The 25668-nt window shown below is 37.9% G+C and overlaps 1 protein-coding gene across 5 annotated transcripts; it reads right to left on the bottom strand.

Annotated features, from left to right (window-relative positions):
* Positions 1 to 108: 108 nt before the first annotated feature.
* Fam161a (FAM161 centrosomal protein A) lies at positions 109 to 25293 on the bottom strand. 5 transcript variants are annotated; one of them, XM_087216338.1, is made up of 7 exons: positions 25032 to 25293; positions 15799 to 16031; positions 11693 to 12841; positions 11165 to 11332; positions 8575 to 8674; positions 1630 to 1784; positions 109 to 1158 (listed from the first exon to the last, which is right to left on the bottom strand). In XM_087216338.1, exons 1-7 carry the CDS (start codon positions 25185 to 25187, stop codon positions 1023 to 1025), a joined length of 2097 nt encoding a protein of 698 aa, XP_087072464.1. In that variant the 5' UTR covers positions 25188 to 25293; the 3' UTR covers positions 109 to 1022. The 5 variants fall into 5 exon arrangements, with proteins under 5 accessions (XP_087072464.1, XP_004867285.1, XP_087072465.1 ...); XM_004867228.4 differs by having other exon boundaries at positions 25008 to 25292; XM_087216339.1 differs by having other exon boundaries at positions 25134 to 25291.
* Positions 25294 to 25668: the final 375 nt, after the last annotated feature.

The following is a 25668-nucleotide window of genomic DNA, read 5'->3' as shown; positions in this document are numbered from 1 at the left end:
TCACTGTACTTTATAAACAATGGTTCTGATAAGAAACTTAAAATAGCAGATGAACTTTGTGGATTCATTTTGTGAAATGTATTACAAAGAAAAAGAATGAGCAAATAGTGTAATTTAAAATCTTTATTGATTCATGTTTTCTAGAAATATTGTTTTTTTGTTGTTGTTTTGTTTTGTTTTGTTTTGGGTACCAGGAATTAAACTCAAACTCGGGATCTTGCGCTTTCGAGGCGGCGGAACTACTGAGCTAAATCCCTGGCCCCAGAAATACTGTATTTTTAAATAAATCACCAAAGGCCAAATACTTCTCTCTCAATTCTTTTTTTCATTTGTTTGGGTTTTTGGGGGGAGGGGAATGAAGCAGGGTCTCGCTATGTAGTTATGAAATTCAGTCTGGCCTTGAACTCACAGCGATCCTCTGGCCTCAGACTTTCAAGTGCTGAGATTACAGGCCTGCGCCACCATGCCTGGCTTGCTTCTCAATTCTTTTTTTTGGTATGGGAGATCGAACTCAGGACCTTGGGCTTGCGAGGCAGGTGGCAGAACCACTGAGCTAAATCCCCGGCCCTTTGCTTCTCAATTCTAAACCACCAAACATAATACTTATTTCCCCACCAAATATAATACTTATTTTTTAACTAATCAGTTTGATAGCTGTGATTCTCAAACCTTTTTTTTTCAAACACTTTAAAAATACAAGATCAGGGCCCAGGATTTAGCTCAGTGGTTTCGCTGCCTGCTGTCCAAGCGCAAGGACCTGAGTTCAATCACTGGTACCAAAAAAAAAAAACAAGATCAAAGTAGCAAACAGACCATATGTTGCAATTTTAAAAAACAAAAAACCCCAGGAAAAACCTTACTCTAACTGATCAAATCACCAATCATCTGAATTCAGCTTTCTTCAGCTGTAATGTCTTTGTTCACCAGCAGTGCACACATGGGAGGTGTCCGTCCTCACATCCCAGGTGCAGCTGCTGCAAGCAGCAGGCAGGGCACAGAGAGGGGGCCCTGCTGATGCAGTTCTATTCTTCAACAGATACTTCTCCACTCTCTGCATCATCTTCATCTTTATCCTTGCAAGAGTCTTGACTGTTGCTATCAGTAAAATAATTTTCTTGCCCATTCTCTCTCTCTTCTACTTTTTCTTCTTCATTAAAGCTAGAAGAAGAAATTAATCAATCTTTCAAAGGAAAAATGAATTGGTTTACAGGCATACATACCCTTTGCAATAGACACCATCGTATAGCCAGTCTTCCTCAAGTTCCAATTTGTTGTTAAAGAAAACTGTATGAATAAAGTGCCAATTGGGAAATTAAATATTCTTCTGAGAACTAGTTTATTTCAAAACTTGAGTGACTGACTCTTTAAACTGGAAAGCATGCTGTTATTTTCATTATTTATATCAACCAGAAACCTAATCTGCTTTAAAAAAGCAAAATACTTCATTATCATGTAATATTTTGTGTCAAACATGGTAAAATATCTGAACGTTTTATAACAATTTTTATGTATTCCCTTGGGTAAAAGCTGTTTTGTTTTTCTTTTAAATAAGAGATAAAGATGAGTATGGTTTCCTGCAGGTAAGAACTTTTTCAAACGTAAAACATTCAGACATCTTATATATGTTACCTTTCTTTATCTTCAGTGAAACTTTTCATCTCTTGATTGCTGAAGTACTCAAATACTTTTCCACTTTTGCCTTTCTTTGAAACAAACTCATCAGATATTCCTAGTGCTTTTAGTTTGTTAGAATAATGCTTTTCTGCTGCCATTCTCGCATTTTTCTATAGGAAAGACAAATCTTTTAGATGAGAACAGACTTTACATTTTCATTAAAAAGTGATTGAAATTCACATTATGATGTGACCTACAATGATAATTCTATATATCCAGAAAAACTCTATACATGTAACCTGGGAGACATGTACAATAATGTTCAGAGTAGTCTGTAATAACTTAAAATTGTAAAGAGCCCAACATCTGTCAACAGTTGGGCAGGTAAATAAACCATGATCTATTTATACAACAGAAAAATAAAGCAATGAAAACGAACTACAGGTATCTACCACATCATTGATATCATAAATAAAATACAAGCAAAGAAGAAATGTACAAAAGAGTACATCTAGTATGATTCACTTACCTAAAATTTGTTTTTGTTTTTTGGTATCAGGAATTGAACTCAGGACCTTGTGCTTTTGAGGCAGGCACTGGAACCACTGAGCTAAATTCCCGACCCCACTTACCTAAAATTTGGAAACAGGCAAAACTAAACTGTACTGTTTGGGCATGGGCTCATAGGTGGTAAAACTGCACAGAAAACAAGAAAATGCTTATCTTAAAAATCAGAACGGGGCTAGGGATGTATCTCAGTGGTAGAGCACTTGCCTAATATGCATGAGACTCTGGGTTTGACCCCCAGCACTGCAAAAATAACCAACAAATAAATAAACAGGTAAGAAGGTGTTCACCTCTAGGGAAGAAGTAGAGGGCTGTGATCTGGGAGCAGTACACAAGGGGTTTCTGGAGTGCTGGTATGCTAGCTCTACCTGCTAACCCAAGTAGTGGCCACAAGAAGGGATGACCTGTAATTATTCTTTACATTGTACTTAGGTTGTATCTACTTTTATGACTATGTAAGGTACCTGGAAAAATCATTAAGAAAATAAGATCATGTGATAGTGGACCGCTCTTTATGTGCCTACTGTAATTTTTACTCTTTATAAGGCATATCCCAAATCCATCAAAGAATAAAATCATCAATTTGCTATCTTTACTCCATGTAGGAAGCAAAGGATATAACAAAAAGGACATAGACTTAGAACTGGGTTCTAATCTCTGGAATGTTACTTCTTAGTGTGAAGATCTGTTGGAGTTGTGAGAACCCTTTCATAAGTTGTATCAAGTTGAAAGCATCAAAGTTCCTGAGACCACAGGCTATATGGAGTTAAAAAGTAACTGTTCACACTAGTGCCACAGCTTTTATACATTTTTAGCTTCTATAGGTGAGTGTGAACTACTCAGTATAGGTCCAAGAGTTGCCCTCTGGACTTCCACCTAAAGAATGGGACCATTCGGGGCCGGGGATTTAGCTCAGTGGTTCTGGCACCTGCCTTGCAAGCGCAAGGTCCTGAGTTAGGTCCCTGGTACCAAAAAAAAAAAGAATGGCACCATTCCAATGTCAGATAGCATCCCATACTGGAAAGGATGTGGACTAGCACCCAGTCTAACCCCAATATAAAGAAACTGTCAGGCACAGTGGCACACACCTGTAATCACAGCACTCAGGAGGCTGAAACAGGAGGATCACTGCAAATTAGAGGCCAGCCTGGGCTCCATAGTGAGTTCAAAGCCAGTCTGAACTACATAGTGAGACCCTGTCCCCCCCAAAATAAACCAAAACAAAACAAAAAACATTAAGAAATCAAGATCCCTCTCCAGAGGTCACAAGGGTGGCAAATGGTAGAATCAAATCTCTTGACCTTTCACTGTCCTTTTCCACTCTATAACACAGTTCTCTAAGTGACAGTGGTCATTCTGGAGTTTGAGGGTGGCCCAAAGCCTGACATCAGTAATGTAATTGTCAGATATTATTCTAGCCCAAGGACTCTAGCATAATAGGACCCAATGGAATCTAGTGTTAAAAATGAAAAACGAAAATAGTAAAAACTGATTACAATGCATAAAATTACCACTAGCGCATTTCCTGATAATCTAGGAAAATGGAAAAAAACCACAAAGAAACACTTGAACTGCTGCTAAAATGCAACCACTGTGAATAATAGTTAACAGTTTGTGTTTAAAAAAGGGTGAATGCCAACAAACAAGCGTTGGTGGACTAAAAGGCAGGCTGAAGTGAAAAATGAGAACTATACCCCAAACACCATAGAAGAAAATAAACCCCAAACCTAACTCTGAATGGAACAAGAATATTATATTCTTATTTAAGCAAACTAAATATAAAAGATATTAAAAAGATACTCATCAAAGTTAGTAAGCTTTCATTTGAATTTGATTTAAAATTCAATTTATATCTATTTAGTTAATAAACCCTGTGATTTCCAAGAAGCAGGACAACATTGTTTGTTCTATAATGAAACATAGACATATTCCACTACAGTGCCTTGACAGCTAGGATTCCATAATTAACTTATAAATGAGCAAGGCATAAAGTTGTAAGTGAATATTTTTGAATAATAGCTGTTAGCAGCAATCATCACAGCAAAATAAACTTCAAGAAAATAAAAAGTATTAAGTTAAAAAAAACCCACAACAAAGGTGATTCATTGCCACAACTACTCTGTACACAGAATCGTCTTTTAATATTTTACATCATGCAGGGGATTTAGCTCAGTGGTTTCGCTGCCTGCTGTGCAAGCGCAAGGACCCGAGTTCGATCCCCAGTACCAAAAAATTTTTTTTAAAAAAGAATATTTTACATCACGCTAAACAATGTATAACTACTTCTAACTGCAAGAAGTACTTCTCCCATGCATTCCACCACGTAAAAAAACTGTAAAGACTATGAAATAAAAGGAAGTTAAAACAGTTGTATGGTTATTTTCTTTTTCTATCAATGACTGCTAAGAAAGATTACCTTTGTTTCTTCCAGAAACTAAAATAAGTGATGATGAAAGTTTGTCCCTATAGCTAAATGGATGCATATTGAGGCCATACTCTTAAGTGAAATAAACAGGACACACATGTGTAAATACTGAATAGTATCTCTAGTGTGAGAAACTGAAAGTGTAAATAAGGATGAAAATGATTAAAACAAATAATTGATAATTTGAAATAGGAAAAGGTCCAAAGGGGTATGGGTGGTGGGAGGGGAAGGGGAAAGGGAAGAAAGGAAAGGAAAAATTATGAGAAAGAAAAAATAAATGGAAACAAAGTCTATGTAAATAGGGAAGGGTGGTGGGAGTGAAGGGCACATAGGTAATGGGGGAAAAAATAAGAACTAAGATATATCATGTTCAGGTATAAATACCCAATGATAAATGTAAATGTATTGTATACCTAAAATGTGCCAATTAATATAGAAATTAAAAAAAAAAAAAGAAAGTTTGTCCCTAGTTTGAAGGGAAAAAAATTTTTTTTATCATTAGAAGTTTAGTTTGTAGTAAATCTTTCATTTATTTAACAATAACGGAATACTTACCCTCTCACAGGATTTAGGGATAGTATGGAGAAAGAAAAGTGTTTTGAGTGAAGGAAACATCATATATGAGGGCCAAAAGAGGGAGAAGAAATATCAGCCATAAAAGTAACCTGTTTTTCAACATTTAAATTTTTTATGGGTTTAATTTTATATATACCATTTATTTGGTTACATTTTCTTTGGTGCTTAGAAACAGTGGGTGTCCACAGCATTACAAAACAGTTTATTAATGCTGACTCATCACTAATACATCAGAATAGCACTCTTAGCCCCTGCAAACCCCAGAAAGAAAATGTAAGGTCACTGTCTATCTAATGTGATCATAATTACTGAGATTTGGGTCAACAAATGCTTGTTAACATCTCCATCATGCCAGATATTGTGTGAGGTGCTAGTTACTGTAAATACAAAGATTTGTCTACTACCCATAAATTGAATTACCTAAAAGGGATGACGGACCATTACATAGATAAATTCCAACATTGTGGTGGGGGCAAAGAAAGATGTGTTTACAGGCTAGTAAGAGAACACAGAGGAAAGGGCGCCCAACTCTGCCTGGGGAAATAATCCAAGAAGTGAATGTATACTCGATACCATGTGATGGCAGGTGTAGTCCAGGCTTTTGTGTACAATGAGCAAAGAACTGCCAAGTGTACACCCAGTAGCAGGTTGCAAGCAGCTATATTTATGGAAGAGCACAGGAAGCTGTGCTCAGGGCAAGTGTGTGCTGACAAAAGATAAGGCACAGACAGAAAAATGGCGGTGGGGTGACAAGAAAGCAAAAGCACACAGGTCATAGCACACAGAAGTAGCAACAGCCCCCAGTTAGATCAGGCTTTCAGAATTTAAAGGACATGCACCTCTGGCCAGGTGCCTGTCCTGAATCTCTAGATGAAATTGACAAGAATAAATAACAAGATGTAGTGTTATCTCAGGGGATATCAATATACAAGCTTGTCCCAGAATTCACTCTGATCTTAAGTGCATGCACGACATGAGGCGGAAGTAGAATGAAGGTGACCAAAGGTCAGGCTAGGAGATCCAATATACATGTGCTCTTGCCTAGAGCATCAGAGATCTGGGTTTTTGTTATTTTATTTTCTACCTCTTTTAGGACAGTGGAAGGAGGAATGGCCATAGGGTGCTATTTAAAAATGAAATGGATGGAAGGAGTGATTCCTCAACTCCATTGTTTCTAACTGTACTACACTGACTTCAATGAGTAGGAGTAAGGTAAAAATAGACTCTCAGGGTGCTTAGAAAACAACACAAAAACTTCAAGTTTGAAAGTGTAGCCTAGTGGTGTGGTGTGGCCTGAAAGCAAAGGGTATGCATGGGGAAAACAGAAAGTGGACAGGAAGAGTGCAGTGAGAGACAAAGAGGCCAGTAGGGACCACAGAGGATTCTATATCTATACCATGGGAAGACCTGTGAATTTATCTTCTGGAAGCAGGACACCTTATGGTTAAGTGAATGGAAGCAGATCAACTTGGGTTCCAATTCTAGTTCTACCACTCACTAAGTATAAACTTATGAGTTACTTTCTTTGAACTTCAGTTTCTTTATCTATAATATGGGGACACCTACTTTACAGCATTGTTTGGAGAAATTAATGACAAGGCCCCTTGATACCATTTAGTGACAATGAGAATGAATGAAATCACTGAGAATGGAATACTGTCACTGTTACCAAGGGTTACTACTTGCCTACCCAGGTTAACATTTTTGGCAGAAGAACAGCAATGGCAAGGTAAAGGTCTAATAGGTGGCTTTGCAAAACTGAAGGCAGAAAAACTAGTCAAATTATAATTTGGGTAGGAATTAATAGTTATTTCCCTTGCATTTCACCAGCAGCCAAGATTACTTACCAAAAAATCTGATAGGTCTTTCTGACCAACTCAATTAGGAGAGAAATATGAAGCTCTCAGCCATCTAAATTATACCCCCCCCCAATCAAAGTAGAAAATCAAAAGGAGGATCCACGTGGAGTGTAGTTTGAGTGGACGAGGTGGCACATGCCTATAATCCTGTGATCTCAGCTACTCAGGAGGCAAAAGCAGGAGGACAAGTTCAAAGCCAGCCTAGGCAACTAATTAATATGCTGTCTCAAAAAATAAAATAAAATAAAATAAAGGAGGCAGGGGATATAACTCAGTGATATGAGCTGGGGATTTAGCTCAGTGGTGCCACCACTTGCCTTACAAGTGCAAGGTCCTGAGTTCAATTCCTGATTAAAACAAAACAAAAAAACCCTCAGTGGTAGAGCACTTGCATAGCATGTGTGAGGCCCTGGGCTTAATCTTCAGTACTGCTGGGGAGTGGGGTAGGTGGTGAGGAATTTGCAGATTGGAGATGGAGATAGCTTCTTTGAGCTAAAAGTTAATCACTTTATGCTATGTAACATAGAAGAGTTTAAAATTATTTCTTCCTCCTAAAGTTGAAACAGATTTTTTAAAAGTCCATCCCTAAAGAGGAAAGCTATTTCATAAAATTATATCCAAATGAGTAAGTAAAAGATTACATAACTTTGAGAGACTGTACTGTGTAGATTCACCCACATTACATGTCCATCAACCCTGGTGAGTCATTGACAAGTACAGTCCCACAAGTATGTTCATCTGTCATAGGTAAGTGCTGCAATTGTCTACTGTCCAACTATAACAGCTTGAAATTCACAGCATAACAGCTGTAACCTCCAGTGATTTCCTGTTGTTAAGCAATGTCACTCATACAAACCATTCACTTACAGGAACAAAGGAGAACATGAACTGAAATTGATAAATCTCTCTTAAGGGGAAGATTATAAAAATGAGTCTTGGGGCCGGGGATTTAACTCAGTGATTCCGCTGCCTGCCTTGAAAGGACAAGGTCCTGAGTTCGATCCCCGGTACCAAAAAAACAAACAAACAAACAAAAAAAGAGCCTAAATTTTGAAAAATCAAGACCCACTGTCTATAAGATCAGTTTGATTTCCTATTACAAGGAAGTCTTTTTAGTAATCGTACATAAGATAGATGCACTTTTTTTTAATTGGCAGAAATAAATATGATTCAATTAGTCATTTGTTTCATTTTTTAATTCTTTAGAGATCTCCAAATCATTCACTTTAATATATAACCAAATTGCTACTTAAAGACCAGCTGTTAAAAACTGGCTGTGAAACTAATATTTTGAGAACTGGATTATCAGCACGTTCTTTATCAAGTTTATATGCTTCATCACAAAGATTCATGCTTGAATTTTAAGAAAAATCACTTCCTTGGCTGATTTGATGAAGCTGTCACAGAAACAATAATACTTCTCAATAATTATATGACACATAAAACTGGACTGTAGATCTGGGAGCTAAAGATGTTAAAACAAGTCAAGACAAAAAGGCTGACAATAGCTCTTAAAATTCCAATAAACACAACCTGAGAAACTCTTTCAAATAGTAGTGGCCTCATTTTTAATTTTTCTTCTCTTTCTTCTAGTTCTTGTCGGTATTCTCTCATCCTTTCCTTTTCACTTTTTCTAAAATCAGATAAAAGAAGTGGACTTGTAAAAGGTAATCTAAGAAAATAAACTTGAATATATAACATTTTGCTTAGAGGAAAAATCAGAAATTATGAGCACAGTTTAGTTTAATTCTTTTTTAATTTTTGGTACTGAGGATTGAACTTGGGTCCTTGTGCTTGCGCAGCAGGCGGTGAGACCACTGAGCTAAATACCCAGCTCTAATTCTTTTTTAAAATTGATCAATTCTCATGGAATACAGAGTTAAAAACCCGAGGTTCTGAGAGCACCTGTTTTATTGCCTAGGAAACAGTCTGCATACTTTGACTTCTGAAATCTTCAAGGCCTAATGCACTTAGAGGTTTCAAACTGGCCTGAAGAGATGAATGAATGTTCTCTTATCTCATAAATTTATTAAGTGTACAAAACCAAGAACATTTGATCCAAATTAGATTTTTATCTTTAAAGAATTTACTCTGTTCTTGTTTTTTCCCATAAATGAGATTTCCTGAAGGTTAGCAGAAGTTAATTAAACAAAAGCAGGTCAGAGACGAATGAGAGCATGGGAATGTAACACTTCGAGGAGTAGGAATGAAAAATATAGAAATCTACTCTAAGTGTACTTACTCTTTGGACAAGATTCTATAATGAATTAAACTATGTTGTTTTTCTCTATGTAATAAATATTAAAACAATCAAGATAATATTTCATAGCTTACAGAAAATAATTATACTTCAAAATTATAATTATGTTTAATTATAAACAAGTTGGTGCTATGAAAAAATTAACTGCTTACATATAAATAGTATCTATGGAAATTTTTATTCCTGTTCACAAAATTAAGCTCCTATTAGTAAATTCTACAATATAAAGGTATATTCATTGTAATTAAAAGCAAATATATATATATATTGTTTTAGTTCTTATAAATCAAATTAGAAATTACTAAATCATATTACTTACCCAGTTTGGGGGAGATATTTTCTTAAGCATAAATATTTTCATGTGCAATATCTGGAACACTGGTTTTCAAACTTTGTACTCCAGAATTCTAGTATTATGTGAAGGGGTTCTAAGTGTTGTATGAATATTTTTATTTAATATTGAAATTGTAACAATGGTACATGCCTGTAATCCCAGCATTGTGGGAGTCTGAGACAGTGAGATTGTAAATTCGAGCGGGGCAATTTAGTGACTTAGCAAGATCCTGTCTCAAAATAAAAAATTTACACTGGGGATGGTGGCACTCGGCTATGATCCCAGCACTGGGGAGGCTGAGAGAGGAGGATCACTGTGAGTTCAAGGCCAGCCAGGGCTACACAGTGAGTTCAAGGCCAGTCTGAATTATATAGTGAGAACCTGTCTCAAACAAACAAACAAAATTTTTAAGGACTGGGGATGTAGCTCAGTGTGAAGGTCCTGGCTTCAATCCTCAGTACTGAAAAATAATTTAAAAAGCAACATGCACCACTTAACTCTGATATACATGTTAATCAACACATCACCATAATTGGTGTTAATTAACCAAAATGTGCTAATTTTTGCTATCAGATTTTGTGCATATCTAGAGTAAAACTCTTTGACATCTGTTTATTGAAAAAATATTCTAGGCTGGGGGGGACTCAATGTACTGAGTGGGTTTAGTATGCTCAAGGTCCTGGGTTCAATCCTAGGATTGAGATTATGTGGAAAGCTTTTTAAAAAGTTTTAACTACCAAAAAAACCAAAACTTTTAACGATGTGAATCAAGATTTTTCAGGCTCAGTGGTTCCGCCGCCTGCCTTGCAAATGCAAGGTCCTGAGTTCAATCTCCGGTACCAAAAAAGAGATTTTTCTCACTAGTGTATTGTACAATCAAATATGATATAAAGAGGACTGGAGATATAGCTCAATGGTACAGTGTATGCACAGCATGCATGAGGCCCTGGATTCTATCTCCAGCACCACCAAGACATATGATAGACAGACAGACTGATTGATTTATACATATAAGAAAAAGGTTAGATGCTAATATTGCAACTGCTAACTATGGTCACAGAAAAAAAGTCTCTGTTCATCAACATAGCTTCATGATTCTCACAGAGGTGAGTGTGTACATTGGTTCTCACTATGAGGGTGTGTGCATGTGTGTGTGTACACGTGAACATGTTGAATATAAGTATAATTTGAATCCATAAACTAAAATACTAATACCATTTTCAATCTGTTCATATCTTGGTATCCACTGATTAAAAATAAAGAGGCAAGGTGGAGCATGCATGTAATGTCAGCTATTCAAGAGGCTGAGGCAGAGGAATTTGAGGCCAGCCTAGGGTATACCATGCAATTCCTAACCCAGCCTGGACTACAGAGTAAGACCTTGTCAAAAGAAAGGATGGATGGATGGATGGAAGGAAGGAAGAAAGGGAAGGAGGAAGGGAGGAAGGGGAAGGAAGAGATGGAGGGAGGGAGAGGAAGGAAGAAGAAAAAAAGTTTGGAAACCAATGTTCTGAATTCTTTCATGATACCTGAGATATTTTACTTTGGATTTAGACATTTGAGCTAAACTTTGATGTGGGTCATAAGCCTTAGCCCGGGTTGTCAGGAGTTTCTGCAATTCTTTCATTCTTTGCTTCTGCTTAGTTAAGATCCGATTTCTTTCTTCTTCCAACATTTTCTTTTCCTCAAGTGATCTCCTGAGGGCAATAAACTAAGGCTTAATTCACCTTAAGCCAAGGAGAACATTGTTTAACAAAGATTTAACATGAGATGATTCAAAGGTTGGGGAAAAAAAACCAGCCTTTTGGGAAGGGTCTGACTTGTAAAACTAGAAATCCAATCAAGGCTAACTGTAACCTTTTCTCTCCCCCAGAGATTCACAAAATGGAAAATTCATTCATTTCTTTAAAGAATACCCTTAGCAAAATGTTCACTATATAGTAAAATATGTTACAGATACAATAGTTTCCTAATATTTTCAAACTCACCAATATAAAACCAACAGCTACACTTACTAGCTTAGCTTATAAGTCAGACAGCCCAAGTCCCAGTTTTACCTGATGGCTTGTTCTCGTCCTCTGGATGACACTGTGGGCACTGCAGGTCTGCAGTCACAAGATGTGGTCTTTGCAGTTGTACTTCTTCCTGGTGACTTATGCCTCGGAGACAGACAAGGGCAACGTGTTTCTTTCAAATTTTCTTCATTTGCCAAAACATTCTTTCTTTCAGCAGATTTACTTGAGGATGCACAAACATTAAGTGGTCTGCGGACTGTGGAGAGTTTTGGATATTTGTGTTCTGAGAAGTGTTTCTTATACTCCTCAGGAAGGTTTTCAACATCAGGCGTCTGGGACCTTGGCTTGTGTTTATTCCTTAATTTTCTAGCCTGTTCAGGGCCCTTGGGGTTCCTGACATGTTTGTGACCTGGTTTATAAGCCAGAGGGGATGAGTTCTGTAAAAGCTGTTGGGCTCTCATTTGGGTCCTAATGTTTCTAAGGAGCTCTTCTTCTTTTAATTTCTCACTGGTAGCCGAACTATAAACAGATCGAGGTATGGGTCTGGCTTTAAATCGATATGCTTTCTTTTTAGACTTATACAAGTCTCTCAGTTGCTTTTCCCGGGCTGCTTGCTTCTGTTCCTCCCTTGCAATGAATGTAAATGGCTTCTGTGAGGCCAAAATAGTTTCTTTGTTTTTCTCCTTCCTAGCCCTCCTCCGTTCTTCATTTTGCTTAACTAGCTCATGATAAAGGGGAAGAAGGACACTCCCAGGAACTGGATTGGCTCGGAATTTCTTCTTACACTCTGAGTCTTCTTCGCTTTTGAGCAGTTTATGTACAATTTCGATATCTGATTTAGATTTCATGAACTCTTCTTTTTTCTTCTGTTCTCTAATCATCATTTGAAAAGGTACAGGTATTGTAATTGTAGGCACCCATTCTTTTGGTTTCTTCCTTGTTTTTTCAGCTACTTGGAAGTCAGTATCTTCACTCTGAATATAATCTTCAACACAAAAGTTTGTCCACATGTTGCTGATGAGCTCCTTAGCGTAGGTCATCATTTTGTTTTTCCTGGGATGCTCTCTTTCTAGGTTGGGCAACTCTTCTTCAGAAGAAGAAGTATACAAGGAGGAAGACTGGCCTAAGTCTGGCTCCGAAAGTGATGTCATTAACATGACAGGGCGGCAGGAGTTATTTTCCGATACAGAACTAATGAGAAGAATAAATAGAATTGTATGCGACAAACATAAAAATTAAGCTGGAGTCACTTTTTTTTGTACTGGGGATTAAACCCAAGGCCTTAGCACTGATATACATCCTGGCCCTATTTTATTTCTGTTTTGAGATAGGGTCTTTCTAAATTGCCCAGGCAGAACTCGAACTTGCAGTCCTCCTGCATCAGCCTCCCAAAGTGCTAGGATTACAAGCATGCCCCACTGCACCTGACTCCAGAGTTATATATTTTCTAAGATGAGAATATAACCAACTAGAAGAGAGGAAATGAATAGGGCTTGTGAAAATCATCATTTTTATTTAGAACAGAGCAGTGAGATACCTATAAATTATTTAAGTTCATGCCCTTATTTTACAGGGAAGGAACCTGATATGTCAGAGGCTCTCTAACTTCTGTTAAATTCTCCACATTTTCTAGTGTTCACAACCTAAACCATGTATCTGATCATGTCACTCCCCTACCTGAAACTTTTCGATGACTCCTCATTGCCACAAAGACTAGATCGTAAAGCCCTTCAGGACTGGCCTCTGTTTACCTTTCCAGTCTTATCTCTCATGACTTCCAACCTCCCCTCACCATACTTAAGTCATATCCAGTCATAGGATTCTCCTCACTCACACCAAGATTTCTCATACCACATGCTTTTGCACACATGGTTTCTGCTGCCAAGTGTGCCACTCCTTGCTTCCAGCATCTGCTACAACTTTTTTAAATTTTTATTTTATTAGTACATGTTTGCAGTACATGAAGTTTACAATCATCTTGGAGAGTAGGTGCATGTACATAATGTAGCTTGTTTTTTTTTTAATACCCTTATTCCTTTTTCAAGATTGAACTCAAATATGACACTTTTGGGGAAAATTCTTTCCTGTATCCCTTCACCTACAGGTTAGCATAATCAACTGTTTATTCCTCCATTTCTTTCTTTTTCTTTTTTACAGTACTGAGGATTACATCCATCACCTTCATACTGAGCTACATTCCCCAGACCTTTTTTTTAATCTTCAGACAGGGTCTTCCTAAGTTGCAAAGATGCCCAGGTTGTGTTTGAATTTGAAATCCTCCTGCCTCAGCTTCCTAGAGTACTGGGAGTACAGGCAAGCACCATGTACCCAACTACCATTCCCTTCCTTCCTTGCTTGCTTCCTTCCATCCTTCTCTTTTGGCAGTACTGGGAATTGAACCTTATGGCTCATGCATGCTAGGCAAGCACTCTACCATTGAGCTATATGCCCTTTAAAAGTTTTTTTAGTTTTTGAGACAGTATTTCACTAAGTTGCCCAGGCTAGCCTTGAATTTGTGATTCTCCTGCCTTGGTCTCCCAAATAGTTGAAATTACAGGTGTGCATCACCACATTAGGCTTCTTCCTCCATTTATTAAAACCTCTCACATGTTGTAATGCAATTTTTGCTTCTCAGCTACTCTTTGGGGTCCTTGAGGACTTCCTGGTTTTGACTCCTCAGTGCCCAGGCAAGGTGTAGCAGACAGGAGACACACAATCACCATTGACCAGTTGGGTGAATTAAAAGACTGGCCTCAAGTTTTCAACACAAGTGAGTTCAAAGCAGAAATGGGTCTTGAAATTACAGACTATTTTGAAAGCATAAAGCAGATTCATGTCTCCTAGTCCTGAACTCTTTGTACTGTTTCTAATAGTAGTATATGTACTATATAGCATATACATATTTACATATATATATCTCGGTTCATGAACATGATTCTTTCCATGATTCTGGAAAAAATTTCCCCATAATGTCAACACTGAACCTAACCATTGAATTTGATTTGGTTCTTGTCCAATTTGGTTTGCAACCAGAATTGTGGAGAGAATTGAGTTCATGAACCGAAGTGCCACTCTATATACAGTGGTACCTCAGTTCACAAACTTAATTTGTTTTATGATTTTGGGAAAATGCCCACAGTTGTGTTTGTCACCCAATATGGAGTTTTTAAACGGAAGTAAAATTTTGTTGAATCCTTTTGTTTGGGAACTAAATTGTGAACAGACTCATTCATGAACCAAGGTATTATTGTATATGTACACACACATATATATAGTATATATTATACCTGAGATGGTACTGGTATCAGCTATACTACACTAGTACAGTGCTCTCTCTCTCTATATATATATATATATTAGCGTGTGTGTGTATATATATATATATATATATTTATTTATTTATTTATTTCTTAGTAGTGGGGATCAAATCTAGGAGTGCTCTATCACTGAACTACACCCCCAGCTATTTTTTTTTTGGTACCGGGTATTGAACTCAGGTCCTTGCGCTTGCGCAGCAGGCGCCCAAACCACTGAGCTATTTTTTAATTTTGAGACAGTGTCTTGCTAAGTTGCACAGGCTGGCCTTGAACTTGAGAACTTCCTGCCTCAGCCTTCCAAGTACTGGAATTACAGCCCTGTGCCACTGACCCCAGCACCTTTGTACTATAAGTTTAATGAGTTCATGTTAATCCACATATTAGAATGGGCTTTTAAAATTAAACTTTAAGGGCCAGGGATTTAGCTCAGTGGTACTGAGCCTGCCTCACAAGCACAAGGTCCTGAGTTCAATCCCCTTTACTGAAAAAAAAAAAAAAAAAAATATATATATATATATATATACACATAAATAAAATTAAACTTTAATATATGTCATTTAAAATAGCACAACCTAAATCTTTTGATACATATTTACAGGTCTGTGAGTGGTGAGTCAAAAAGAAAAAACCAAATGGTCACCAAATGACCCTCAAAGTAAAAAGTCACTGAGTAACCTGGTGAGTCATTAAAACATTTTTAATAAAATCTCACCTCTGTGTATCATTAAAAGCACAAAGGGATATTTAAGAGAAAATACTCTAAAATAATTTTATTCTACATTTTTAGTGTACATTTTATTTTACAGTCCACAAATGACATTGAGCACTTACCTGGAAGAGTTGCTAGGAACATCTTCCCTGATGGTCACTGGCTGAACTTCCTTTAAATTTAATTTATTCTGGTACATTTTCTCTAATTTTGCCATAGTTTCTATGTGAGCCGCCTTCAGCTCTTCTAGTTTCTTGAAATACTCTTCATTAGAGTGGCACATATCAGAAAAGCTCACAATGTCACCACAGTTTATACTTCGTTCCAGCACAGAAAAGTTGGTGTTAGAATCAGCCTGGTGGGGGAAAAACCTGTTACATGGTGTTGAGAATCAAAGAAATTAAACTGATACTGATCCCAATGCTGCTTCTTAAAGGGTCTACACCTAGTTAGGTTATGTTACTTGAGGGCTATGTACATTTTCCTATAATTACATTTTAAGAACAAGAGAAAGTGAGATCAAACTGCCAGAAAATAAACGCTACTTAAACCATTTTATAATGGATAGTTAGGTTCCTGGATCAACCAACAAGAGTTATTTAACTCACTATATTCACACTATAGTAGAATGGAGCCAAACCACTTTTTATGTTTTCAATACTGGTATTGAAGACAAGGCCTTGCACATACTGGGCAAGCAAGCATTCTACCCTGAGGTACATCCCTACACCTTTTTAAATTTTTGTTTTGAGATAGGGTCTAGCTAAATTGCTCAGGCTGCTTCATACTTCTGAACCACCTACATCAGCCACCCGGATGGCTGGGGTTTCAAGCATGTACCAGCCCACCCAGCACAAAGCACCCTTTACAAAAGTTCCTATAAGGAGCCTTCTTCTGAGTTGTAACTTTTACCGCCTGCTGTAAATCAAGCAGAGGCCAGTGCCATTCCTTGAGCTGGAATTCTGCAGTGTGACTTCAAGGGCATGCCAGTGGAGAGAAGGCAGGAGAACTGAGGAGCGGATGAGGATCAGGGACAAAGTTCTCCAGGGCTTGTTTTTTTGTTTTTGTTTTGGGTACCGGAGATCAAACTCAGGTCCTTGTGCTTGTGAGGGAGGAGGCAGAACCACTGGGCTAAATCTCTGCCCCCTCCAGGGCTTGCTAAGAAGTCATGTGGGGATGTAGCTCAGTGACACGCCTATCTCGAAAGTGCAAGGTCCTCAGTTCAATCCCCAGTACCAAAAGGAAAAAAAAAAAAAAAAAAAGCAGCAGCAGCCATGTGGGGATGAGGCCTCAGAAGGGAGTGAGGGGTGTTGAGGGAATTTTCAGGATCATCTTTTGTTCGTTTGTTTTTTGTTTTGTTTTGTTTTTTGTTTTTTGAGATATGGTCTTGCTACATAGTTCAGGCTGGTCTGAACTCATGAACTCGCTGAACTTGAGGCAATCTTCCTGCCTCAGCCTCTTAAGTGGTGAGGTTACAGGCATGTGCCACCACGTCAGGCTTTAGAATAGTCTTTCTTGGGAGCAATAAGAATAGTAACTCCCATAGGTGACACAGATTTTGAGAGTGAGAAAAGAACAGATGGTTCTGTATGTACATAGTTGTACATAGATATTCTATGTACAGCTGAGAGAAAACTTGTTTCTTTATAAATATAAAAATTATAATATGTTCTCAGTTGAGAAAGTTGAAATTATTTATGACTATACATAAAAAACTATCAACCATGGTTGTAATTCAGTCTACTTCTTGGAACAGTCTCAAAATGGAAAAAGCATATTTGTTACAGAAAATTACAGGTTCAATCAGGTAAGACTTTAGAAAAATAAATCTGTTTACCCTCTCCCAACATGAAAATTCAGAAGTGAATTATAAATAATAGTTATTGATGTGGTATTTTTAATGGGCTAATAACAGTGTACAAGAGGCCAGTGTTTGCCAGAGCTGACTTCTAATAGTTTGTTTTGTTAAACAAATTTCTATCTATGTTCATACTTTTTTCTTCCATTATCTTTATTCAGTTTTAGGATTAGCACAATATTGATTTCCTAAAATGAGGGGAGAAGTGCTCCTTTTTTCTGCTTTAAATGTTTGATATAATTTATCAGTTAAAATGTATATGAACCTGTTGTTGTCATATAGGTAGGTTTTTAAGCTAGGAATATACTTTCTTTAATAGGTGCTATTCTAATTTTATATTTCCTCCGGAGTTAGTTTCATTAATTTGTCTTCCAAGGTACTTCTTAGAAGTTGTCAAATTTATTTCAAAACAGATTTTTGTAATATGCTTTCTATATCCTTTTAAATTCTGTAAAATCTGTGGTAATGCCTTCTAGATCTTGATATTGTAATTTTTAAAATGTATAATTGATATTGTGTAATAGGAAGAAAGGGTCTAAAGGAGTAGGGGAAATGGGAGGGGTAGGGGAAAGGAAAGAAGGGAAAAGAAAAAATATGAGAAAAGGAAAAAAATGGAAACAAAGTCTTTGCAAATAGGGAAGGGTGGAGCGGGTGAAGGGAGGGCAGGGGAAGGGGAAAAAATAAGAACCAAGATACTCATGTAAAGGTACAAGATCCCAATGATGAATGTAACTGTACTGTATACCTAAAATGTACCAATAAACTTAATGGGGGAAAAAAAAAAGAGGCCAGTGTTACACTATTTGGGGTAATTTAGAGAAAACAAATGAAAAGAAACAAATTTTCTTCAATAGAACTGATATGTCCAAATTTGTTACCAATAAGTCTATGATTAAAAAAAACAACTGGTTAATGTATGTTATACAAATCATTTAGGAGAATTCTGGTATCTTGTGTTATTTCTGTAATGTGTTCCTCCCCATTACTAGTGAGTTCAGTTTGCAGCTGGCAGAATAAGCAGAACAATCATACTTGTTGCTCTCTCTCCATAAAATGAAAACTTCACAGCTTCCAGAAAACCTCACAGCCTACTTACCCTTCAGGTCTTTCACCCAGATGTCATCTTCTCAACAAGGTCTTCACTTACTACCCTATTTGAAATTACAACACCTCCCCCAACTTCCTGTCATCCCTCTTTCTCTGCTTTATTTTTCCCACCAACTGTGCATTATATGTCTGCCCCTACCAGAAAGTAGGCCTTACATAGACAAGATCTGTCTGCTTCCACTCTTGTGTTCCTAGTGTCTAGAAAAGGTCCTGCCCAATGGCAATTGTCCAATAAATATTTGTTGAATGAATAAATGTACAATTAAAAAAAACAAGTTTCTACGATATGAAGAGAACAGTTACTCTCTTACAAATGACTAAATCATGCAAAGAAATACTTATTAAAGAGCTGTATTCATTCTACTGAATATTAAGGAAAAGACCAAAAGCTACACTTAAAACAAGGAAGGTATTCCAAAGAACTATTTTTAGGCAAAAGCATCCATGTGTTCTCATTCATTCTTTCAGAATATTTTTAAAAGAAAGTTTTATCTTGATCATTTACACAAAAAGGACCAAATGTATTTTAACCTGGAAGAACTACAGTGGTACTTTGGTTCATGAATACTTTTTGAAGCATTTGGCAAAATTTTGTTTTTCTTTGGGAACTCTGCATCAGATGACGAACATGACTTTGACCATCTTTTCCAGAATCATGGAACAAATTAAATTTATGAACTGAGGGACCACTGTATTTGAAAAAGGACAAAGATGAGTAACTTTTGACAAGATGTGGCTGGTCTGATAAATAATACTTAATACACTAACTTTTGCACAGTATCCAGTTCTATTTTCAGCTTAATAATGTTAACACAAGCTAGAGCTTTCCAAATAAACTGATCTCACAGTTTCACCTAAAACAGATGAACAGCTTAGAAATGATTTCCAATTCTAATTTCATCTTTGGCTATACTCAGAAAACATTTAGCATATCAAATAACATAGGCATGGATATTATTTTTCTTTAATCGTTTTGCTTTTTGTGGAGCATTGTAAATGCTGTCACTCGATTAGATGATAATCTTCCTGAGCCTGGCTTGACCCACTTAGATAATAAATCCTTCAAGGGGGCTGGGGATTTAGCTCAGTGGTTCTGCTGCCTACCTCACAAGCCCAAGGTCCTGAGTTCAAACCCCGGTACCACAAAAAAATTAAATTAATTAAAAAATAAATGCTTCTAGCACCCATTGCTTCAATAGTATCAGTACCCGTAAGGAAACTTTTGCATTGTTGTCTTTAATTCTGGTATTTTTATTTCATTCTTTTCCACTAGAAAGGATTTGCTAGCAATGAAGCAGAACTACATGTACCAATATATTGGCTAAGTTTCCAGTGAATAAAAAGAAAAAAAAGCAAGTTGCAGAATGGTACACCTATATCTTTATATGTTGGGCCGGGGATTTAAGTCAGTGGCACCGCACCTGCCTTGCAAGTGCAAGGTCCTGAGTTTGATCCCCAAACCAAACAAACAAACAAAAATTGCTATTTCTTCATCTGTTGAGAGGATCATATAGTTTTTGTTCTTGGCTCTGTTAATATAGTATATTACATTTATTGATTTGCGTATGTTGCACCATCCCTACACCCGAGATGAACCCTACTTGGTCATGGTGCATAACCTTCTTGATGATTTGGTGCATTCTGGTTGCCAGTATCTTATGGAGGATTTTGCATCTGTGTTCATTAGGGAGATGGACCTGTAATTCTCCTTTTCGGTTGGATCCGTCTCTGGTTTTGGAATCAGGGTAATGCTTGCTTCTAGGAATGAATTTGGGAGTATTGATTCCCTTTCAATTTCATTAAAGAGTTTGAGAAGTAGCGGCATTAGGTCTTCCCTAAATTTCTTGTCTTTTTTTTTTTTTTCCTCTAAATTTCTTGTAGAATTCAGTAGTGAATCTATCAGGGCCAAGGCTTTTCCTTGTTGGTAGTTCTTTAAATTTCATTTTCAATTTCATTGGCTGATATTGGTTTATTTAGAATTTCTATATCTTCTTGATTCAGTTTTGGTAATTCATATGTATCTAGGAATCTATTTCTTCTGAAAATACATAACAATTTTGCTGGGAATTTAGCTCAGTGGTTCCATCAACTGGCTCGCAAGCCCAAGGTCCTGAGTTCCAGCCCAGGTACCAAAAAAAAAAAAAAAAACCATAACAATTTTAAGCAGTGGTTACCACTGGGGAGAGAGTGGGTATCCAGATTTTCTTTATAAGGGAAGAGGCCCCTAAAGCCTTTATGTAACATTTGATTTTTTTTTTAAGAGACAAGGCCTCAACAATGTTATCCAGGCTGGCTTTATAACTTTGCAAAACAGACAAAGGATGTTTTGTGAATATAAAAACTAAGTTAAACACTGAACAATGTCTAATGGACACCTGGCCTGCCCAGCAACCCATGCTCCCACCTCCCCAGCAATTCTGTTTACCTTTCCCTTGCTCCTTTAACTGCTTCTACCTCCACCTTCCAAATGCTCTGTTAACTCTGACTTTTATTTCTTTAGGAAAACAGAAACCATCAGAGGGAAGTTCCCTCATCTTCTTATTTACAAAACTTTATCTTTTGGGCTCCTTTTCTCCAGGGATGAAAAGTACCATTTGATGCTTTCCCTTATTGTTACAATGAATGCAGGAACCTCCACACTCTTGCACATTTCTCCTACCACAATGACTGCTCCTTAATCTCTACTTGCCTGTTAAATGTTGAGAGTTTTGTTTTTGTTTTTGTTTTCTGAGACAGGGTCTCACTATGTAGTGCAAGCTAGCCTTGAACTTGTGGCGATTCTCCTGAGGGCTAGGTTTAGGCTCCATGCCCATCCTAAACATTGTGGTTCTTTCAAATAAACAACCTAATTTCGAACCTCAAGCTTCTGGAAAAAGAGCAAGTCAAGCCCAAAGCTCGTATGAGGGAGGAAATTATAAAGATCAGAGCAGATATTAATGCAATGGAGACTAAAAATAAAAAAGAATCAATGAATTGAAGAGTTGGTTCTTTGAAAGATTAAATAAAATTGACAAACCCTTAGCCAATCTTATCAAAAAAAGGAAAGAAAAGTCTAAAATCCATGCAATTAGGAATGAAAAGGGTGACTTCACAACAGGCCCGGCAGAAATCCAGATCATCAATATCTACCTCAAGAACCTGTATTCTAATAAGATGGAAAATACAGAAGAAATGAACACATTCCTAGATACATATGAATTACCAAAACTGAATCAAGAAGATATAGAAATTCTAAATAAACCAATATCAGCCAATGAAATTGAAAATGAAATTAAAAATCTACCAACAAAGAAAAGCCTTGGCCCTGATAGATTTACTACTGAATTCTACAAGAAATTTAGAGAAGACCCAATGCCACTACTTCTCAAACTCTTTAATGAAATTGAAAGGGAATCAATACTCCCAAATTCATTCCTAGAAGCAAGCATTACCCTGATTCCAAAACCAGAGAAGGATCCAACCAAAAAAGAGAACTAGAGGACAATCTCCCTAATGAACATAGATGCAAAAATTCTCTGTAAGATACTGGCAACCAGAATGCAGCAAATCATCAAGAAGGTTATACATCATGACCAAGTTGGATTCATTCCAGGGATGCAGGGATAGTTCAACATGCACAAATCAATAAATGTAATACACTATATTAACAGAGCCAAGGACAAAAACCAGATGATCCTCTCAATAGATGCAGAAAAAGCATTTGATAAGGTCTAGGCCCAAGACTTCTAGATTTGATAACCAAAGTCAGTGGCGTAGCTGGATACAAAGTCAACACTGAAGGGCCGGGGGTTTAGCTCAGTGGTTCTGATGCCTGTCTTGAAAGTGCAAGGACACAAGTTTGATCCCTGATACCAAAAAAAAACAAAGTCAACATTGAAAAGTCAATAGCCTGTGCGGGCACTTTGACTTTGATACTTATAAACATTAAACAGATCCCTTTCTCTTCTGTTATAAAAAAAGAGAAAAGTCAATAGCCTTTCTGTACACACAAATAACTGACTCATGGAGAGAGAAATTAGAGAAACAATCCCTTTCACAATAGCATTCAAAAAAATGAAATACCTAGGAATCAATCTAACAAAGGAAGTAAAAGACCTCTACATTGAAAACTACAGTACTCTGAAAAAGGAGATAGAAGAGGATATCAGAAAATGGAAAGACATCTCTTGTTCTTGGATAGGAAGAACAAATATAGTGAAAATGGTCATACTTCCAAAATTGTTATACAGATTTAATGCAATCTCAATCAAAATTCCAATAGAATATCTCACACAATTGCAAAAAACAATCCTAAAATTCATTTGAAACCAGAAGAGACCTAGAATAGCAAAGGCAATTCTGGGCAACAAAGGCAAGGCAGAGGGTATCACAATCCCTGACCTGAAATTATACTACAAAGCTACTATGATAAAAACAGCATGGTACTGGCAAAAGAACAGACCTGAGGCTGGGGATTTAGCTCAATGGTTCCGGTGCCAAAAAAAGAAAAGAAAAGATAGTCTCTTTAATAAACGGTACTGTAAAAACTGGTTTTCTACATGCCAAAGATTGAAACTAGACCCGCATCTTTCACCATCCACTGACCTAAAACTGAAATGGATCAAAAATCTAAATATTAAAACGGAAACTCTAAATCTGCTGGAAGAGAGAATAGGTAGAACACTTGAGGACATAGGAGTAGGCAAAGACTTCATAAACAAAACCCAGACTGCACAAGAAATACTACAAAGAATCAACAACTGGGACCTCATCTTATTAAAAAGCTTTTGTACAGCAAGAGAAACCACCAATAGAGTGCAGAGACAACCCAGAGAGTGGAAAAAAAATTTTACTGGCTATTCACCAAACAAAGTACTACTATCTAGAATATATAAAGAACTCAAAAAAATCAACACCCCCTTTGCCAATTTAAAGACCCAATCCAAAAATAGGCATCTGAAATGAATAGAGACTTCTCAGATGAAGAAGTAGAAACAGCAAATATATATATTAAAAAATGTTCAACATCATGGTCATTCAAGAAATAAAAATTAAAACAACACAGATTCCATCTCTCTCCAGAAAGAGTGGCTGTCATCAAGAAATCAGTCAATAACAAATTGCTGGAGGGGTTGCTGTGGGGAAAAGGAACACTTCTCCACTGTTGGTGTATATCTAAAATGTACTAATAAATATTTTGCTAAAAGAGAAAAGAAAGTAGTCCTAGAACTCCAACTCTGATTCATATTCAGTTTCAATGTGCCTCACTCTGGTTAACCTCAAGCTGTCTGCATGTTGGTAAAATATTGGCCATAAAAGGTTTGCTACAGATTTCCTCATTGACAGTTTTAGTATAGATTACAGAGACTAGAATTGCAAAATATTCGGTGATTTTTATAAGCTCTGGACTATAATATTTTGTATTTGAGCAGCTTTGGACATATGGCATTAAGGAACCTTAACTTGGGATAAGGAGATTTATACTGCAAAATTCAAGGTTCCCATCTTGTAAGTGTATAGACCAGGTGGCAGACTCTGCCCTCCACCTGCTGCACAGGTGCCTGCGGCACATTTGACACTGGAAAAATGATCTTTGTAAAGGCTGTCTCACTCCACCCTGAAGACCCCTTTAGGAAACACTGGGATCTCAGTAATTTGTTTGGCTACTTGCGTATCTAAATCTGCGTCTGACCCATCCACTGGATTCTTTGGAACTTTTTTTTGGTACCGGGGATCGAACTCCGGTCCTTGCGCTTGCGCAGCAGGCGGTGAAACCACTGAGCTAAATCTCCAGCCCTTGGATTCTTTGTTTGTTTGTTTGCTTGTTTGTTGGTACCGGGGATTGAACTCGGGTCTTTGGGCTTGCGAGGCAGGCGGCGGAACCACTGAGGTAAATCCCCAGCCCATCCACTGGATTCTTGATGGCTTTAAACACTCACCCCTAAGGTAGTGTGCTAAAATCTGCTAATAACCAAGAAGTTAACATAATAAATAAAACACACCTGATGGCACAGTTCATCTACCTGAATTTTAATTTACCATGCGGTAAACCAGTTTTCCTGGCGGGGGGGGGGGGTAGTCTGTTCCCAACAGATGCTGGAAGGTAGGGAGTACTGTACTTTGCACTCTCTAGAAAGTCAAAAATGTTCGCCAAGAAAGTTTTACTACAATCTCTTCTGTAAGAAAACTTTCAAAAACCTCGGTTTTGATTATTTTTTCGAAGGGGTGAAGGGACAAAGTGAAGGTGGTAGACCAGGATCACCAGGTAGGGAGGGTCTGCACAAGGCACCGCGTTTCCAGCCCGTCCTTGCCGGGCTGGAAGCCAGACCAGGTCTGAGGCGCAAGAGCCCGCGCCCAGCCCCAGCCCGCGTCCCACCCTCGCATTACCGACGCCCGCGCGGGCCGCGACACCTTCTCATCCTCTTCCTGCGAGGCGGCCACTGTCGCCGCCAGGGCCGCTAAAGGGTCTTCACGCTCGTACTGGGCGACCCGCGCTCCGGTATAGGGATTTACCGGCAGGTGGAGACTGGCCGCCGCCAGTTTCGCCTCCTGGTGCGAGGCTGCCATCACCCCGCCCCCGAGGCTCAAGCGCCAGCGCTGGCCCGGGGCGGGTAAGCTGGCGCAGCCTCCACAAACCTGGCAGCTTTGGCGGGCGGTTACCGGGGTCGCGGTTACTAGGGATGCTACAGGAGCCGCGAGCGACCAAAAGTCATGCAAACCACTCACACGCGACCAGCAACCAAAGTTGTCCATTCAATTTATCTCTCTTAAACTAACAACAGTTAAGTTGGGTGTGGTGGCGCCCGCCTGTCGTGCGAGCCCTCGTGAGGCAAGAGGATTGCCACGAGTTCGAGGCCAGCCTGGGCTACATAGTGAGCTCAAGACCAGCCTGAACTACATTAGCAAGATCTTTTCTCCAAAAAAAGTCATTAAGGTAATAACAGATTTATAATGCAAATCTGCGGCTCAACATGACATTCTGGAAGTGTAATTGCAACTATACAAATTACCACAGCCAGCCAAAGTATCGTTTCATCTTCAAGTTAGT

This window comes from Heterocephalus glaber, unplaced genomic scaffold, assembly GCF_053883595.1.
Source record: "Heterocephalus glaber isolate CG9 unplaced genomic scaffold, H.glaber_assembly_v1.0 deba00001457, whole genome shotgun sequence".
Taxonomy (NCBI): Eukaryota; Metazoa; Chordata; class Mammalia; order Rodentia; family Bathyergidae; genus Heterocephalus; species Heterocephalus glaber.
This window is presented reverse-complemented; position numbering and strand designations above follow the sequence as displayed.